This window comes from Mobula birostris, chromosome 23 (assembly GCF_030028105.1).
Source record: "Mobula birostris isolate sMobBir1 chromosome 23, sMobBir1.hap1, whole genome shotgun sequence".
In the NCBI taxonomy this organism is placed as follows: domain Eukaryota; kingdom Metazoa; phylum Chordata; class Chondrichthyes; order Myliobatiformes; family Myliobatidae; genus Mobula; species Mobula birostris.
Genome location: NC_092392.1, coordinates 57,269,127 through 57,289,668, shown reverse-complemented (window position 1 = coordinate 57,289,668; position 20,542 = coordinate 57,269,127). Strand labels below are relative to the sequence as shown.

General features: G+C 43.2%; 1 protein-coding gene across 1 annotated transcript in view; it reads right to left on the bottom strand.

The window, feature by feature from the left end:
* Positions 1-456: 456 nt before the first annotated feature.
* The window catches only part of sspn (sarcospan (Kras oncogene-associated gene)), a 33,743-nt gene continuing 13,657 nt past the window's right edge, over positions 457-20,542 (bottom strand). The window contains exons 2-3 of the mRNA XM_072241386.1: positions 18,147-18,233; positions 457-5,060 (exon numbers count right to left, since the gene is read on the bottom strand). Of these exons, the coding sequence (XP_072097487.1) occupies positions 4,695-5,060; positions 18,147-18,233 (453 nt within the window). The 3' untranslated portion in view covers positions 457-4,694. The remainder of the gene's footprint in view (positions 5,061-18,146; positions 18,234-20,542) is intronic.

Genomic DNA, 20,542 nt, shown 5'->3' with positions numbered 1-20,542 from the left:
AAGGTAATTGGAAGAAAGTACAGGAGGGCTGTGAGGGGTAAGTTCTTTTTACACAGAGTGGTGGGTGTGTGGAATACAGGGGTATTGGTAGGAGCAGCTACATTAGGGGCATTTAAGAAACTCTTAGGTAGGCACATGGATGATAGAAGAATAGAGGGCTACGTAGGAGGGAAGGGTTAGAATAGGTTAAAAGATCAGTACAACATTGAGGGCTGAAGGGCCTGTAACGTGCTGTGGTATTCCATGTTCTAAAGATTATGCACCAAATGCAAGTAAATGACACTGGTATGATAACTACGAAGGTTGGCATGGATGTGAAGGGCTGAAGGGCCTGTCTCTGTGTTTGGAGAAGTCATAAGCACTGCCTTTAATAGCCCATGCAACAACCAGACTTGCAGAGTCGTAAGGAGAAGTGTCGGGACCAAAATACATTCAACACCAAGATTCCATATATAGATACTTTATTATTTTTATAAATATTATAGACAGAAAATAAACCTTTTTAACACAAAGATTGTATAGAAAATTGCTTCAACAAAGGTTAAAGTTTATATGTAAAGTCCAGAGAAAAGTCACTTTGGTAGGATATTGACCATTAACAGATCACACAAGCAACCCAACAAGTGGGTCAAAATATTTGAGCGGTGCATTTACAAACAAAATTGAAATTAAGTCATGCTCGTATAATACTGGGTTAGACATCTGAAAGCAATAGTGAAACTGCAATATAAAAACACATTGAAACTCAGATATACTAAACAGAGAAAGAATGATCACGTTATATAAAGTGTTATTTCAATGTAACTGTGAAACAAAATCTTTGAGAGTGCAATACAGCTAAGTTACTGCAAGAGAACAGTGGTCTTGTATTAATTTGCAGATGTGCCCTTTTTGTTCCATCGGTTTCTGAAGAAAGTAACTGCAGGCACTGATTTGCTTTGCACCAAATGACGTGTATTCCACTCGTCCCAAGTTGTTCCATTAAGAACAGGCTGCTTTTATTTTTTAAAAATTAGGATTGACATTGTCACTGTTGTGAGTGATCCCCCTCTTCTGCACCCCAGGCCTCTCCCAGCCTATGCAATAACTCCCTGGACTTTAACAAACTGAAATAGGCAAGGTTATAAACGTGCATGGCTCGGATTTCGTTCTGTGGAAGATGGTTACAGATCTCTGCTCCTTGACCTGCAATTCGCTTTTTTTAAAACCATCGCAGATAATTATTTCATATTAGTTTTGCTAGTTCAAGTCTGCCTGCTTATATTTGTTTATTCCTGAGATACTATGCATTTCAAGATCTTGTTGTTGTTGTTGTGTGTGTGTGTGTGTGTGTGTGTGTGTGTGTGTGTGTGTACGCGCCTCTTCTTTCCCAGATTTCCAGGCATCTGTCCAAGAGCCTGCCCAGAAAAGCATCCCGCCGTTGAAAGGCACAGATGGTATCATGTGAAGGCTTGTCCCAAATCAGACCACATTGCTTTACCTCGACCTCTAACAGATCCTGCACCAAGAGTGATTTGTATTGGTCCACTCAAAGACATGTGAATTATCTTTCCAGTGAGCTGTAATCAGATCAAATCACACTACACAAAGCATTTCAAATAAAAATGTCATCATCAATTATTACTACAATATTGTGAAAACCTGAAGTGACTTGTCATTTTGTCCACTGGTTTTGCAGTTGCTGGAATACACTGCAATCACAGAGAAAAGCAGCACAGAAAGGTGCTAGCCATCAACCACCCATTCACAGTAATCCCATTTCATTCTTCCCATACTCCAATCAACTTCTATATGTTAAAGGATAGTTTACAGCAGCCAATAAACCTACAGACCATACATGTCATTGGAAAATGTGGGAGGAAGCTAGAGCAGTTCAGAAGGCCTTTGACAAGATGTTCATGAGGCTCCTCAACAAGGTAAGAGCCCAGGGTAGTAGAGGAAAGATTCTGGTATGGATAGAAGATTGGCTACCTATTAGGAGGCAAGGAGAGGGAACAAAAGAACCCTTTTCTGGTTGGCTGCCAGTGACTAGTGGTGTTCTACAGGGGGGTCAGTCTTCTTTTCATGTTATATGCCACTGATTTGGATGACAGAGTTGATGGTTTTGTGGCCACGTTCACGGATGGGCAGGTAGTGTTGAGGAAGCATGGAGTTTGCTGAGGGACTGAGACAGATAAGGAGATTGGGCAGATGGAATAGAGTGTAGGGAAGTGTATGATCATGTACTTTGGTGGAAGGAATAAAGGCGTAGACTATTTTCTAAACTGGGAGAAAATTCAGAGGTGAGGGGTGAAAAGAGAGTTGGATTCCTCTTGCAAGATTCCTTAAAAGTTAACTTGCAGGTTGAGCCAGTGATAAGGAAAGCAAATTAAATGTTAGCATTCATTTTAGAAGACTACAATATACGTAAAAGCAAGGAGGTAATGCTGAGGCATTGTAGGGCATTGGTCAGACCGTATCTGAAGTACTGTGAGTAGTTCAGGGTTTCTTATCTAAGAAAAGATATGCTGGCACTCGAGAGGGCCTAGGAGATTCACAAGAATGATTCCAAGGATGAAATTGTTTATGTATGAGAAGCATTTGATGGCTCTGGGCCTAACTTTGTTGGAGTTTAGAAGAACGGGGGGGGGGGGGGGATCTCACTGAAACTTACTGAATATTGAAAGGCCTACTTAGAGTGGATGTTTCCTATAGTGAAGGAGTCTAGGACCAAAGGGCACAGCGTCAGAATACGGAGACTTCTATTTAAAACAGGGATGAGGAGGAATTCTGTGCAATTCATTGCCACAGACGGTTGTGGAGGCCAAGTCGTCGGGTATATTTAAAGAGGAGCTTGATAGCTCCTAGATTAGTCATGGGGTCAAAGGGTATTGGGGGAAGGCAGGAGAATGGGGATAATAATTGAGTCATGCTGGAATGGCAGAGCAGTCTAAATGCCCAAATTCTGCTCCTACGTCTTATGGTCAGTCGAGGGAACCCATGCAGTCACAGGGACAGTGTGCAACTCCACTGAGGGCCATGCTTGAACCTGGGTCACTGCAGCTGAGAGCCAACAGCAGTACTAATTGTGCCACTCTGTCTCCCCAATTCAGTCCCGTTAATGCTGTAAAAATCATGGGTCCTTTAAACCGTGCTGCTAGGTGCTGGCATATACCGGAACTGGGTGCCTTGCAAGATTCTCACCCACTAAGTACCACGCCATGATCAGCCAGCAAAGGTGACAGGGCAGTTAAGAAGGCAAATGGTGTGTTGCCTTCATTAGTTGGGGATTGAGTTCAAGAACTGCAAGGTAATGATGCAGTTCCATTAAACCCCAGTTCGACCACACCTGAAATATTGTGTTCATTACTGGTTCCCTCATTACATGAAGGAAGTCAAAGCTTCAGAGAGGGTGAAGAGGAGGTTTACCAGGATGCTGCCTGGATTAAAGAGCATGTTCTATGAGAATGGGTTGAACAAGCTTGGGCTTTTCTCTTTGGAGAGAAGGAGGTTGAGAGTTGATTTGATAGGGATGTACAAAACTAAAACAATTTTGAAGTTTGAGGCAAAGGTCATTCTCTGCAGGGACTAGTGGAGTTTAGTCTCTTTCTTGTTGCCTGAGGAGGGGTCTCACACCCTTTAACTGCACAGTGCCACAGGCTATTCATGTTTAAAATAATAAGAGGGATACTGGAACCACTCAGTGGTCAGACAGCATCTGTGGAGAGAGAGAGAGGCAGTGTTAGCATTTCAGTTCAAAGATCCTTCATCAGAACTGGGGAAGAGAGAAAAAAAAGGGTGTTTTAACCCAGAGGTTTAACATCCGGTGAGGGGCGGAGAGGACAGGGTCACTGTCTGGGGTGGGATACGCAAGGGAAATAAATGTTTGTAGGTTAGAACTGATCTGTCTCGAGGAGGGCAAGGAGGGTGAGGAGAGGGATGTCAATGGGTACAGAGGAGAGGAGGAAGACCACACTGGGGCAGCTAGCTGTCATCAGTAGTACTCCTTACTCCCCTATGAAAGCTTCAGGACACCGGGACTACCCAGAGACCGGGTCTCCAACCCTCCCCGTCCCTGCAATGTGCACCTTTTCCTTAAGAAGGGAGTGGGCCCGAAACGTCGAGTACTTGTTCGTTTCCATGGATGCAGCCTCTCCCACACAATTCCTCAGCCGTTTGTGTGTGTTGCAGTGAAACACCCTTGCTTTCTCACTTGTCCAGTTCCAATGAGGAGACAAAACTTTCACTCCATCTCTTTCTCCACAGATGCTACCTGAATTCTGAGCATTTCCACCATTTTCTGGTTTTATTTCAGATGTCCAGCATCTGCAGTTTTTGCTTCTCGAGTGCATTTAAAACCTACATCAGTTAACAACTTACAGTCCAGTTTCTTCATTGTCTATAAAAATCCTCATGGGATGTTACTGAGAGCAAAGTGGAGCCACAGCAGTTTGCTTGTTAGTTATGGCGTGGAAGCACAATACTGAAACAGACAATCCACTCTATACCAGCAACAGGGTTATTAGACACCTGTAAGAATAGGACTGTTATTTCCTTAAAGCACACTTCCTTGCGTAAATAGCACATTCTCAAAATTGCACACTTTTGTAAGCAAAGTCTAGCCTTAAACATGTTAATACTGGAGTAATTTCTTCCTGTGCACTGGGTTCTGGCATCAGCCTACACTCTGCGGCTGACCGTCCCAGCTGGGTTATTCACACCTTTTGTTGCTGTTGGCTGGTGGTCTTCAAGGGGTGGAAGTGGAGGCCGGCAAAAAACACCTGGTATCTGTCCTTCCACATCACGTAGCAGCCCAGCAGGCAGACGAGGGCGAGGGTTAGGTTCAGAACCATCTGCAGCAGTAGGTAGAGTTTGATGGTGCTGGTGACCGAGTCGCAGTCGGGAACATCATTGTACTGGAAAGTCCGGGCTATCTGATCCTCGGGATCCTGCTTGCAGACGCAGTGCTCCGAGTTCATCTGGCAGGTGAACTTGGTGATCTGATTATAATGGTGACCAGCAAAAGCCACAGCTGAGATGCAAAGTATCAGGCCAAGGGTGCACAGCAAGAAGTAGATCAGCTGTGGATGGAAAGCACATTCATTTAATTATCATTGTTTAATTTTCCCTTTGGGAGGGAGCTAGGGGACTGGCGGGTGGCAATCTAACAGAATCATGGACAGCCTCTGCAAAGGCTATTTTGGTGCCTTCATGTTGTCAGATTTCTGCCGTGTAGGACATAGAAAATTACAGCACAGTACAGGCCCTGCAGCCCGTGACTTTTTGCAAACCTTTAAACCCGCTCTAAAATCAATCTAGCCATCCCTTCTACATAGGCACATTGATAACAGAAAATCTGAGAGCTCTCTAAGAATTTCCTAAATGGCCCTAATGTCTCTGCCTTTACCACTACCCCCGGCAGGGCCCTACACGCACCCACCACTCTCTGTGTAAAAAAAACTCACCTCAGCCACCACCCCCCCACCCCCATTTCCTTGAGCCAACTACCTTACAATTATGTTCCCTGGTATTAGACATTTCCTCCCTGGGAAAAAGGTTCTGCTATCCACTCAATCTTATCATCTTGTACACCTCGAGCAAGTCACCTCTCAGCCTTCTCCTCTCCAAAGAGGAAAGCCCTCACCCACTCAACATACCCTCATAAGACATATAATCTAATCCAGGCAGCGTTCTGGTAAATCTCCTCTGCATGCTCTCTAACGATTCTACATCCTTCCTATAATGAAGCGACCAGAACAGAACACAATATTCCAAGTATGCTTAGTTTGGCATTTACTTCCCTTCCCTTCCGCTAATGCTGATGTGTTCTCTGCTTGAAGATATTTGCACGGTGCTGTTAGGAGGTGTGTGCGGAACTTTGATCCAGGGACAAGTGAACAAGGGTTTATGAATATCCAAGCTGTGACTTGGGAGGTGTTGATGTCAGGTTGTTCAATGGGGAAAGTGGGAAAAGTCCTATGGACTTTGGCCCTCCTAATGGTCACACCTTTGATCTGCAGACTCACAGACTAAGCCCATCGCCCCATTAATTTTCCCTAATGACCTGTTCTCCTCATATTATCGATTCCCCAGACTCCAGCACTCACCTACACACTAGGGGCAATTAACCTACCCGCCTGCACTTCTTTGGGACGTGGAAGAAAACTGGAGGGCACGGAGGAAAGTCACACAACAGCTTCAGGTGAATTTAAGGGAATGTGGGGAAAATAAAATGGGATTAGTTTTATTTAAAATGGTTGCAGACAAAGTGAGCAGAGGTGATGGCTTCCGTGCCCTATAACCCTGTGACTCATGAGCAACTATTTTCCCTGCCCCACCATCTGGGTCCTACCCTTTTCTCGCCGCTACCATCAGGAAGGAAATCCAGAAGCCTGAAGTCCCACACCACCAGGTTCAGGAATAGCTGCCTTCCTACAACCTTCAGGGTCTTCAACCAACCCGCACAACCCTAATTCTACCCCAGAATGGAACATTACAGACACCTCTACCATCGGGTGGCAGGATAGGATAGCGGTTAGCATGTTGTTTTACAGCGCCAACTGTGAGATCAGGGTTCGATCCCCGCTGCTGGTTGTAAGGAGTTTGTACATTCCCCCTGTGACCCTGTGGGTTTCCTCTGGGTGCTCCAGTTTCCTCCCACATTCCAAAGACATATGCTAGGGTTACTAAACGCAGACATGCTACTTTGATGCTGAAGGCATGGTGATACCTATTGGCTGCTCAGTGTAATCCTTGCTGATTTGATTTGATGCAAACAAATCAAAAGGAAAGGTTATACAAGTTACCATAGGAAGGAAAAGCTGGTAGTTTAGGATGTAACATAATGTAGTAGATAGAAGATAAGATACGTTAGCTGTAGCAATAAATGGGTGTTTTTCTGGTGGGCACAATGTGATGAGTAGTTTGCCACAGGGATTGGAGTTGGGGCTCAAAGTATGCACAGGTTATATAACTGTCTTGGTTGAAAGGACTGAAGGCGTGAGTTGTTAAATTTGCTGACACAAAGATAGGAAAGAAACTAAGTTGTGAAGATTTCCTCCAAGTGCTCTGGTTTCATCCCGCGTTCCAAAGACATATGAGTAGTAAGTTAATTGATCACATGAGGTGTAGTTGGGTGGCGGGGGCTCATTGGACTGGATGGGCCGGTTACCGTACTGTATCACTATATTAAATAAACAGGAGTGTTACAAGGGGACATAGCTAGTTAAATGGGTGGGCAATTGAAGTTTAATGAGGAAAAATGAGATGGGACAAATAAAACAGAAGAATTTTTATCTAACCGGTGGCAGATTGCTAAGCTCAGAGATGCAGTGGCACTGGGCGCTTCAGTGCAAGATTAGTAAAGAACTGTACATGGGTACTGCAATGGATTGAGAAAGCCAAGAGACTATTATTGCTTATTGCAAGTGGAGTGAATACAAATGCAGAGAGGTTCTGCTTCAGTTCTAGGGAAATGGTGAGGCCACATCTGGTGTATTGTATTCAGTACTGATCTCCACCTTTCAGAATAGATACAGATAGTTCCAGACTGATAACAAAAGTAGGCCGATTGTCTTACGAGGAAAGGTCAGACAGGATGAGTTTGTAGCCACTGGGATTTACAAGAGTGGCTGGTGACTTGACTGAAACGTACAAGGTTTGAGGGTTCATGACAGGTTGGATGTGCAGAGGGTGTTTCCTATTGTAGGAGCAAATAGAATTAGCAGGTTATTGTGAAAAAATAAAGGGGGAGCTATTTGAAAGAGCAAAGAGGCAAGATCTTCCCTTCTCTCTCTCCTAAATGGACAAACCTTCATGAGATTTCATTATCCCTCTCAACCCCATTCCCTTGCCTTCTACATAACCTCTGACACCCTTACTAATCAAGAACCTATCAACTTTTGCTTTAAATATAACCAATGACTTGAACTCCACAGCCATCTGTGTCAATGATTCCAACAAATTCACCACCTTCTGGCGAAAGTAATTCCCCCTCACCTCTATCTTACATGGGTGTACTTGGGCAGCAGGGTCCAACTGAGGCAAAAGGGTCTGTGACTATGCAGCAACTCTAGATGAATGAAAGAATGAATAAGATATAATATGCTTCCAAACCAGTAAATTGCTTGTTAATGTGCTGTCATCTGTTTCTTAGAAAAATACAGTGGTCATCTGGTGCAGAAAGTTGGTACAAGAGTCAGATCATTAGTTGATGAAGGCTGGAGAAATGAAGGATGGCATAGTATCATTCAGAACCTCAGGACAGCTAATGAGAAACAAATGATAAAAATTAGGCCGCCCATTTGCAAGATTTCAGAGTTATAAATGATACAAATAACCTGGTAATCTATTACATGATGTGACACTGGACTGTGCTGAGAATAGTGGTGTATAACATAGAAACACAGAAAACCTACAGCACAATACAGGCCCTTCGGCCCACAAAGTTGTGTCGAACATGTCCTTACCTTAGAAATTACTAGGCTTACCCATAGCCCTCTATTTTTCTAAGCTCCACGTACCTATCCAAAAGTCTCCTAAAAGACCCTATCGTATCTGCCTCCATCACCATTGCCGGCAGCCCATTCTTACATGGGTGTACTCACCACTCTCTGCGTAAAAAACTTACCCCTGACATCTCCTCTGTACCTACTCCCCAGCACCTTAAACCTGTGTCCTCTTGTGGCAACCATTTCAGCCCTGGGAAAAAGCCTCTGACTATCCACACTATCAATACCTCTCATAATCTTATACACCTCTATCATGTCACCTCTCATCCTCCGTCGCTCCAAGGAGAAAAGGCCGAGTTCACTCAACCTATTCTCATAAGGCATGCTCTCCAATCCAGGCAACATCCTTGTAAATCTCCTCTGCACCCTTTTTATGGTTTCCACATCCTTCCTGTAGTGAGGTGACCAGAACTGGGCATAGTACTCCAAGTGGGGTCTGACCAGGGTCCAATATAGCTGCAAAATTACCTCTCGGCTCTTAAACTCAATCCTACGATTGATGAAAGCTAATGTACCATATGCCTTCTTAACCACAGAGTCAGTGAGAACGTGGCAGAGGCAGAAAGCATTAGATTAGCTAGCCTGTTAATTACTACTTTAGTTAATTTGGAATAACATCATAGGTCATCACAGGCCTATCCTGTTATATTGTATGCTCTGTGTTCCACCCTCATTCTGAATAGGAATAATACTTGTCAGAAAATTTCTTGGACAGATGGTGGTGGATTTTTACACCTAGTTATTTTGGATTGATTAAAGATGTCAAGGTTCAGCTCCATAGAGTTATACTGCACAGAAACAGGCTGCACGTTCCTGACCTCATGAGCTTTCCGTGTAACAGTTTCTGCTGTTTCATTAAGCCACTCCGCTTTAAATGAACTCGCAGTTCTTTTGCACTTCATGTCCTTTGCTTCTTTGGAATTTGACATAGTGAATCAATAATTTCTTCAATAGAAACAGTATAATTAAGCCTGTTGTAAAGTCTGCAGTCAAATCATCGCAAACTCCACGTGGTCAGCACTGTCTGTGCCAGAAACCAGAAAAGGATATCTGTGTACGATCGTGAAGCATATTTAACATGCCAAAGAGGTAGTGGGTGCCAATCTTCTGTGCACAGTTTAAATTCCTTTGTGCGCTGTTAGCAAAAGATGTGTGCATGAGCACACGCGGACACCTTGCAGGGATCATTGAAGGGAATGGCAGACTTTTGGCATCAGAACAGTTGCCGGTGAACTCTGGCATATGAGTCAGACAATCTAATTAAGCCCATTCGCAGGGGGCGGGGCTTTCAGTGAGGGTGATCTCATGAACTTAAACTGCACTGGAGTTTCTTTGCTGCAGCTGACGCATTTTCTAATTTCCCCACCCACTCTGATGTGGCCCTCACTACATAGGCCCCTACATCACAGTCAAACTGAAGGCTGCAGCACACCCTAAGATGTATGGACCTTAAAACATCTTAAACTGGTCTGGTGGTTAATGCAACACCACACTATGGTAGAGGCAGATACACTAGGGGCATTTAAAACGTTCTTAGATAGGCACATGGATGACAGAAAAACGGAGGGCTATGGAGGAGGAAAGGAGTAGATTGATCTTAGAGCAGGTTAAGAGGTCTGAACAATGTGAGCTAAAGGTTTTGTACTGTGCTGTAATGTTCTACAGTCTATATAAACACCAAGCTACTTTCATCTTATAGATGAATGTTCTCAACCCAAAACATCTGCTGTCCATTTCCCTCCACAGATGCTGCTTGAGCCACGGGAGTTTCTCCAGCAGCCTATTTTTCACTTCAGATTTCAGTAATATGGTCAAGGGAGACAGAGGACAGCTTTGAGTCAGTGGACTGGACAACGTTCAGGGATTAGATCTTCGAGTCTGAATGAATATGCCACGTTTGTCACTGGCTTCATCTAAACCTGCATGGTTGAGTGTGTGCCTTTGAGAACATACCGGACAAACCAAAGCCAAAATCCGTGGGTGAACCAGGAGATTCGTAGTCTGCTGAGGGCTAGATCTCAGGAATTGATTGTGGACTTCAGGAAGGGGAAATTGAGGGAACACATCGAGGCATCAGCAGTGGAAAAGGTGAGTAGTTTCAAGTTCCTGCGTGTCAGCGTCTCTGAAGATTCATCACGGGTCCGACATATTGATGCAATTATAAATAAAGCATGACGGTGGCTATATTTCATTAGGACTTTGTGGATACTTGGTGTGTCGCCAAGGACTCTCGCAAATTTCTACAGATGTACTGTGGAGAGCATTCTAACTGGTTGCATCACCGTCTGCAAGAGGCCGCTGCACAGAATCAGAAAAAGATGCAGAAAGCTGTTAACTCAGCCAGGTCTATCATGGGTACTAGCCTTCCCAGCATCGAGGACAGCTTCAAAAGGCGATGCCTGAAAAAGGTGGCATTCATTATTAAGGACCCCCATTACCCTCTTCACATTGCTACCATCAAGGAGGAGGTACAGGGGCCTGAAGACACAGTCTCAACAATTTAGGAACAGCTTCTTTCCCTCCACCTTCAGATTTCTGAATGAACAATGAACTCATATACACTACATCACTATTTTCTTTTCTTCTTTTTTTCTTATTTTAAATTGTAATTTTTATTATTATGCATTGCAATGTACTGTTACTGCAAGGCAACAAGTTCTATGACATATGCCAGTGATATTAGACCTGATTTATATCAGAGAGTATTCTTTTTCAACAGCCATGTCCATATCCCTCCATTCTCTGCATACCCTGGTGTCACATCAAGTAACAGATTATCAGGTTATTTGTACAATTTATGGTTGTGAAATCTTGCAAATGAGCTACCTACTTTACCCCCTTCAAAACCGTGCTTACACTTCAAAAAACAATTTATGGGCCGTATCTCGTGTTTGATGTCCTAAGGTGCCGAAGCTTTCACCTCTATACCAACCATAGGTCGTCCAACGACCTGGCATTTCCTGATGACGTGTGGAAATAAATATAAGATGACAATATCAAATTACAAACATCACCAATAAATAAAGTATTTCTTTAGAGGTCCGTACAAGCAACTCCGCCATTCACCAAGATCGTGGCCTTGTTATCCTTTTTTTGCCTCCAAAGTAATCAGTGTGTTTTTAATTTGTTTCAAGAAAAGAGATCTAAAGATTCATGATACTGAGAAAAATAATTTCCTTTCATCTCTCTGTTAAATGTATGACCCCTTTGGCCTAGATTTCCCAGCAGGAAATGTGCTCTCCACACCCGCCCAGTCTGCATCTTCTGTGTTTCAACCAACTCACCACTCATTCTTCTAAACTCCAAATCTGGCCTATCTAGCTATTCCTCACAAGATAATCCACACTTTCTGAATAACTTCTTGGAATTACTTCCAATGTACTTACCTCCTTCCTTAAAGATAGAGATTGATATTGTACACAGCACTCCTGAAGTGGCCTTCAATAACACCCCCAGTTTTATACTCAAATCCACTCACAATAAGTGATGACATTCTGATGACCTTCGTTATTATTTGTTGCACCTGCATTCTAGCCTTTTATGATTCACATAGCGCAGTGGTCCCCAACCACTGGGCCGCGGACCGGTATTGGGCCGCCAGCATGTGCTGTGCGGAAACGATACAATTTGGCGATATGAAACGATATGAGCCAGCTGCACCTTTCCTCGTTCCCTGTCACGCACTGTTGAACTTGAACACCCCCCCCCCACCATCCGCAAGAATATCGTCAATATTAAACCGGTCCACGGTGTGCAAAAGGTTGGGGACTCCTGACATAGAGGATACTAGATCCCTCTACATCTTAGAGCTTTGCAATCCCTCGCCATTTAAATAATTTACAGCTCATTATTTTTTCCTTGCCAAAATGGACAATTCACATTTTCCCCATTATACTAGAAAATGGAACACTACAGCACAGTACACTCTTTGGCCCACCATGTTGAGCTGACCTTTAATCTACTCCAAGATCAATTCAACCCTTCCCTCCATTTTTCTTTCAACAATGTGCCTACCTCAGAGTCTCTTAAATGTCCCTAATATATCTGCCTCTACCACCACCTCTGGCAGAGTGTTTCATGCAGATACCACTTTGTAAAAAAAAAACTTACCTCTGATATTCCCCCCCAATACTTTCCTCCAATCACCTTAAAATTATGCACCCTGTTATGAGCCATCTCTACCCTGGGGAAAAGTCTCTGAATGTCCACTCTACGTCTCTTATCATCTTGTACATCTCTAACAAGTTACTTCTCATCGTCCTTTGCTCCAAAGAGAAAAGCCCTAGCTCGCTCAACTTATCTTCACAAGACCTGCTGTCTAATCCAGGCAACATCCAGGTAAAATCTCCTCTGCACCCTCTCTAAAGCTTCAACATCATTCCTATAATGAGGCCAGATCTCCAACCACTTACTTAACCTGGCTATAATTGCCTATGTTCCCTTAACAACTTACTTTCCTATCTTTCTTCGTCAATCAAGCTTTTGGAAGGTCATTCAGTCAAGTTCCTGTTTTCCTTCTGATTCTAATTTCTCTGAGTCCCATGTTACATTGTTCCTGTTTGGTTGGTGATGGGAGAGGACAATGTCCATCAAGTCTATCAACTGCAGCCAAACTCAACTTATAGAGTAGTAATGAACATAGGAACTGGCCCTTTGGCCTGCAATGTTGAGCCAAACTAATTAAGACCATAAGACATGTGAGCAGAATTAGGCCATTTGGCCTATCGAGTCAGCTCCACCATTCAATCATGGCTGATCTTTTGTTCCCCTCCTCAGCCCCATGCCCCGGCCTTCTCCCCATAACCTTTGATGTCATGTTCAAGAACCTATCAAGCTTTGCCTTAAATACACCCAAAGACCTGGCCTCCACAGCTGTGTGTGGTAATAAATTCCACAAATTCACCACCCTCTGGCTAAAGAAATTTCTCCGCATCTCTGTTTTAAATGGACACCCCTCTCTCCTGAGGCTGTGCCCTCTTGTCCTAGACTCCCCCACCATGGGAAACATCCTTTCCACATCTACTCTGTCTAGGCCTTTCAACATTTGAAAAGCTTCAATGAGATCTCCCCTCAACCTTATACATTTCAGTGAGTACAGACACTGAACTATCAAACGTTCCTCGTATGATAACCCTTTCATTCCCAGAATTATCCTTGTGAACCTCCTCTGAAACCTCTCCAATGTCAGCACATCTTTTCTTAGATGAGGAGCCCAAAACTGTTCTCAATATTCTGATCGGGATATTTCTGATCGTGTTCAAGATATCCTGAAGTGGGAGGGTGAGGAGCCAGAGGTCGTGGTACATATAGGTACCAATGACATAGGTAGGAAAAGGGAAGAGGTCCTGAAAGGAGAATATAGGGAGCTAGGAAGGGAGTTGAGAAAAAGGACCGCAAAGGTAGTAATCTCGGGATTACTGCCTGTGCCACGCGACAGTGAGAGTAGGAATGCGATGAGATGGAGGATAAATGCGTGGCTGAGGGATTGGAGCAGGAGGCAGGGATTCAAGTTTTTGGATCATTGGGACCTCTTTTGGCGCAGGCGTGACCTGTACAAAAAGGACGGGTTACACTTGAATCCTAGGGGGACCAATATCCTGACAGGGAGATTAGCGAGGGCTACTGAGGTGACTTTAAACTAGAATGGTTGGGGGGTGGGAATCAAATTAAAGGGGCTAGGCGAGAGCAGGTTAGTTCACCACAGGGGGATGGGAACCAGTGCAGAGAGAAAGAGGGGTGTAAAGTGAGGGTAGAAGCAAAAAGTAGTAAGGAGAAAAGTAAAAGTGGCAGGCTGACAAATCCAGGGCAAGCATCAAAAAGGGCCACTTTTCAACATAATTGTATAAGGGCTAAGAGAGTTGTAAAAGAGCGCCTGAAGGCTTTGTGTGTCAATGCAAGGAGCATTCGTAACAAGGTGGATGAATTGAAAGTGCAGATTGTTATTAATGATTATGATATAGTTAGGATCACAGAGACATGGCTCCAGGGTGACCAAGAATGGGAGCTCAACGTTCAGGGATATTCAATATTCAGGAGGGATAGACATGAAAGAAAAGGAGGTGGGGTGGCGTTGCTGGTTAGAGAGGAGATAAACTCAATAGAAAGGAAGGACATAAGCCGGGAAGATGTGGAATCGATATGGGTAGAGCTGCGTAACACTAAGGGGCAGAAAACGCTGGTGGGAGCTGTGTACAGGCCACCTAACAGTAGTAGTGAGGTCGGAGATGATATTAAACAGGAAATTAGAAATGCGTGCAATAAAGGAACAGCAGTTATAATGGGTGACTTCAATCTACATGTAGATTGGGTGAACCAAATTGGTAAAGGTGCTGAGGAAGAGGATTTCTTGGAATGTATGCGGGATGGTTTTTTGAACCAACATGTCAAGGAACCAACTAGAGAGCAGGCTATTCTGGACTGGGTTTTGAGCAATGAGGAAGGGTTAATTAGCAATCTTGTCGTGAGAGGCCCCTTGGGTAAGAGTGACCATAATATGGTGGAATTCTTCATTAAGATGGAGAGTGACATAGTTAATTCAGAAACAAAGGTTCTGAACTTAAAGAGGGGTAACTTTGAAGGTATGAGACGTGAATTAGCTAAGATAGACTGGCAAATGACACTTAAATGATTGACGGTGGATATGCAATGGCAAGCATTGAAGGATTGCATGGATGAACTACAACAATTGTTCATCCCAGTTTGGCAAAAGAATAAATCAAGGAAGGTAGTGCACCCGTGGCTGACAAGAGAAATTAGGGATAGTATCAATTCCAAAGAAGAAGCATACAAATTAGCCAGAAAAAGTGGCACACCTGAGGACTGGGAGAAATTCAGAGTTCAGCAGAGGAGGGCAAAGGGCTTAATTAAGAAGGGGAAAAAAGATTATGAGAGAAAACTGGCAGGGAACATAAAAACTGACTGTAAAAGCTTTTATAGATATGTAAAAAGGAAAAGACTGGTAAAGACAAATGTAGGTCCCCTACAGACAGAAACAGGTGAATTGATTATGGGGAGCAAGGACATGGCAGACCAATTGAATAATTACTTTGGTTCTGTCTTCACTAAGGAGGACATAAATAATCTTCCAGAAATAGTAGGGGACAGAGGGTCCAGTGAGATGGAGGAACTGAGCGAAATACATGTTAGTAGGGAAGTGGTGTTGGGTAAATTGAAGGGATTAAAGGCAGATAAATCCCCAGGGCCAGATGGTCTGCATCTCAGAGTGCTTAAGGAAGTAGCCCAAGAAATAGTGGATGCATTAGTGATAATTTTTCAAAACCCGTTAGATTCTGGACTAGTTCCTGAGGATTGGAGGGTGGCTAATGCAACCCCACTTTTTAAAAAAGGAGGAGGAGAGAAACCGGGGAACTATAGACCGGTTAGCCTAACGTCGGTGGTGGGGAAACTGCTGGAGTCAGTTATCAAAGATGTGATAACAGCACATTTGGAAAGCGTGAAATCATCAGACAAAGTCAGCATGGATTTGTGAAAGGAAAATTATGTCTGACAAATCTCATAGAATTTTTTGAGGATGTAACTAGTAGAGTGGATAGGGGAGAACCAGTGGATGTGGTATATTTGGATTTTCAAAAGGCTTTTGACAAGGTCCCACACAGAAGATTAGTGTGCAAACTTAAAGCACATGGTATTGGGGGTAAGGTATTGATGTGGATAGAGAATTGGTTAGCAGACAGGAAGCAAGAGTGGGAATAAATGGGACCTTTTCAGAATGGCAGGCGGTGACTAGTAGGGTACCGCAAGGCTCAGTGCTGGGACCCCAGTTGTTTACAATATATATTAATGACTTGGATGAGGGAATTAAATGCAGTATCTCCAAGTTTGCGGATGACACGAAGCTGGGCGGCAGTGTTAACTGTGAGGAGGATGCTAAGAGGATGCAAGGTGACTTGGATAGGTTGGGTGAGTGGGCAAATTCATGGCAGATGCAATTTAATGTGGATAAATGTGAAGTTATCCACTTTGGTGGTAAAAATAGGAAAACAGATTATTATCTGAATGGTGGCCGATTAGGAAAAGGGGAGGTGCAATGAGACCTGAGTGTCATTATACACCAGTCATTGAAAGTGGGCATGCAGGTACAGCAGGCGGTGAAAAAGGCGAATGGTATGCTGGCATTTATAGCGAGAGGATTCAAGTACAGGAGCAGGGAGGTACTACTGCAGTTGTACAAGGCCTTGGTGAGACCACACCTGGAGTATTGTGTGCAGTTTTGGTCCCCTAATCTGAGGAAAGACATCCTTGCCATAGAGGGAGTACAAAGAAGGTTCACCAGATTGATTCCTGGGATGGCAGGACTTTCATATGAAGAAAGACTGGATGAACTGGGCTTGTACTCGTTGGAATTTAGAAGATTGAGGGGGGATCTGATTGAAACGTATAAAATCCTAAAGGGATTGGACAGGCTAGATGCAGGAAGATTGTTCCCGATGTTGGGGAAGTCCAGAACGAGGGGTCACAGTTTGAGGATAAAGGGGAAGTCTTTTAGGACCCAGATTAGGAAAAACTTCTTCACACAGAGAGTGGTGAATCTGTGGAATTCTCTGCCACAGGAAACAGTTGAGGCCAGTTCATTGGCTATATTTAAGAGGGAGTTAGATATGGCCCTTGTGGCTACGGGGATCAGGGGGTATGGAGGGAAGGCTGGTGCAGGGTTCTGAGTTGGATAATCAGCCATGATCATAATAAATGGCGGTGCAGGCTCGAAGGGCCAAATGGCCTACTCCTGCACCTATTTTTCTATGTAATATTCAAGGTGACCTAACTAGTCCTTTCTTATCCCTCCATTCTCTGCACATCCATGTGCCTAAGAGCATTGCATTTGCTTATTGTTTTGAAGGGCTGGAAACAAATTAATAGAAAATAGAAGTGAAATATACACCCACACATACTTAATGTTGTAGGGAGGCAGACTCCAGACACTTTCCACAGCAAGTCCCACCACAAGAATGGCAAAGGCCAATTCAGAGATTGAATTTAAATTTACCTCATCACATGAACCACAATGTCCCATTTAACCCATCCTTACCATATTCTAATACAATTATTTACATTTAATTAATGACACTAATGTCATGGTGGAACTTCATACAAGAAATTTGGCCACCTTGTTTAATACATTTATGCTCAATGGTTTCAGGGAAATACATGTTGTGATAATCCGTCAGTGTGATATTAACCAGTTCTTTACAGTGTTCACAGAAATTAAATAGATAAATTGTTATGTGATAAAACAAATAATTCTATTGCCGGGATTCATTTAGTTACTCTTTATTTTCTCAGCAGTGATGTTCAATCAGCTAGCAGTGTGACTGATATCATGGAATGCTTCATTAATATTTTTAAAACTGTTCAACAGAGTTTCACAGCTGTAGAATCTATGTGTGTGATTCATGATGGTAACCTGGCAAGCATATGTTATAAAGTTAGTACCTTACTGGGAAAACTCCAATGAGAATGTGATATGGCAACTAGTTTTTATCTTATTAACCAAACACCAGTTGAGTGAAGGGGTAAGACTGAGAAATTGGTTAGTGTCGGAAGTGGGCAGCTATCACGCCCAGGTAACTTTTGTCAATGAGCCATGACCACATACTGATTAGTTGATTTGATTCCATTAACACGTCATTCATCAATTACCTTTACTATAAACTGCCGAACCGTCTGCTCATCGACTTCGTATATGATGCAGTACATATAAAGTCCAAGCAATGCAGTCAAGCAGATCTGGAAAATAAAGATTAGTATGTGAAATTTTTAGACAGTCTACTTTTTTAAGTGCAATGTTCCTTAATAAATGGCATTAAATAGTCCTTCCTGAATTAATGTTCTGTGTGTCAAATATGTACCCAGTTTCCATTCTGTAGACTGGAAAAACTTTATTTATAAAGTACTGATCTACAGCAAACTCACTTTCTACAATGTAATGAGAGTGTTATTAAATGAAATTTGATTTATGATCTTTCTGTAGAAAGTTCTGTGTTGGTTTAAGTGCATCCTTATAGCAAGATGGGTTTGTGGTAGCTTTTGAATCTGTTTGACATTCACATAGATTGGTTGTTATGACTAACAGGCAGTATCCAAAGCAATCCATCCAAAGGAAAAGCAGATGGAAGTTCCAGTGACGTACAACACGGAGGCCAGAATCATTCAAATTCAAATCTATAATCACTCTTGTAAAATGAAGATTGGTTATTGTTTTCCTTTGGATCTCTAGAATCCATTGGGATTCTAGATTTGAATTCATTGGGTTCTCTTGTGTACGTACACTGGAATTCCCTTTGTGAGGCCCCTGACAAAGAATGTTAAAAGTGAATGCAAGTGATGCCTTCCTGGCTGAAGTTATAAAATGCCAAACCCATAAACCTCCTCTTTCAAGCTTCCAAACTATTGGCAAAGAGAACTGCTTTTCAAAACTAAGAGAGCTGAGAAGGAAACATCCGCAACCATATGGAAGGAAATAGTGCAAGATGATTGTAAACAGTTTAATATTCATTCTCAGGACGTGGGCGTCACTAGTGGGAATGGTATTTATTACCCATGCTGGATGTCCTTGAGATGTTGGTAGGGACTTCGCACTCCATGCTAGCATAGGGTTTAATACAAATGGGTGTTGGCACAGACTCACCACACAGTTGTTTCGCAGCTGTTTTGTGAATCTATTTTTTCCTGTTAAACTTCAGTTTAAAGTGCATTCATGCTCTCAAAGCCTTATTGCCTTACAATCACTGACACTCGCCAACTCGGTAAGTTTGATTTTGCTGCTCAACCATTGTGATTAAAAAAAAGTTAGGAAGGAAGTTGAAGGAAGTCAGACTGCAGTGGAAGAAATTCATTATTGCTCCTGTTATAAGAAAGAAACAAAGATGAGCTTTCCTGTCACATGTACAATGGAACATACAGTGAAATGTGTCACTTGGGTCAAATCAAATCAGCGTGGACTGTGCTGGGCAGCCCGCAAGTGTTTGCATCAAATCAAATCAGCGTGGATTGTGCTGGGCAGCCTGCAAGTGTTTGCATCAAATCAAATCAGCGTGGATTGTGCTGGGCAGCCTACAAGTCTTTGCATCAAATCATATCAGCGTGGATTGTGCTGGGCAGCCTACAAGTGTTGCCATGCTTCCAGCACCACAATAGTATGCCCACAACTCACTAAACCTAACCTGTACATCTTTGGAATGTGGGAGAAAACTGGAATGCCTTGAGGAATCCCACATGGTCATGGGCAGAATGTACAAACTCCTTTCAGACAATGTCGGGAACTGAACTCCGATCATACAGCAGGCACTGTAATAGCATTACTGTAACCGTTAAGCTACCGCAAACTATTGAATGGTCCACTAGTACACATTGGATTCTTGGCCTCTCAATCTACCTCATTATGATCTTGCACCTTACTGTTTACTTGCACTGTATCTTATCTGCAGGCTTGGCACTTCATTCCACATTCTGTTATTGCTTTACCTTGTTCTACCTCATTGCAACGATCTGATCTGTCTGAACAGTATGCAAGCCAAGGTTTTTACTGGACCTTGGTACATTCAAGAATAATAAATTCTAATTTTCCCTTGAAGGACACTGGCCCTGAGAAGTGACCTGTTTAATCCAGATAAGTGTGAGGTATTGTACTTTAAGAGGTCAAATTCTGGTAGGGCATAGTGAGGACCTTAAGAACACTGATGTACAGAGAGACCTTGGGGTGCAGGTCAAAGTCCCTGAAAGTAGCAACACAGGTGGAGTGTACAGTGAGAAAGTTATTTGGTATGCTATGCCTTTGTGGACCAAGGTAATGAGTACAAGAGTTGGCCTGTTCTGGTGCAGAAGCACAAAATGTTGGGTGGACTGCAGCTGGAGTACTGAGTACAGCTCTGGTTGCCACACCGCAGGAAGGATGTGGTGACAATAGAGAGGTGCAGAAGGGGTTCATCGGGATGTTGCCTAGAGTGGAGAACTGTGTGTAGTTAGGAGACAGTGGAGAAGCTGTATCAATTCCTACTGGAGCATGGGAGGTTGAGGGGTGACCCCGTAGAACTTTA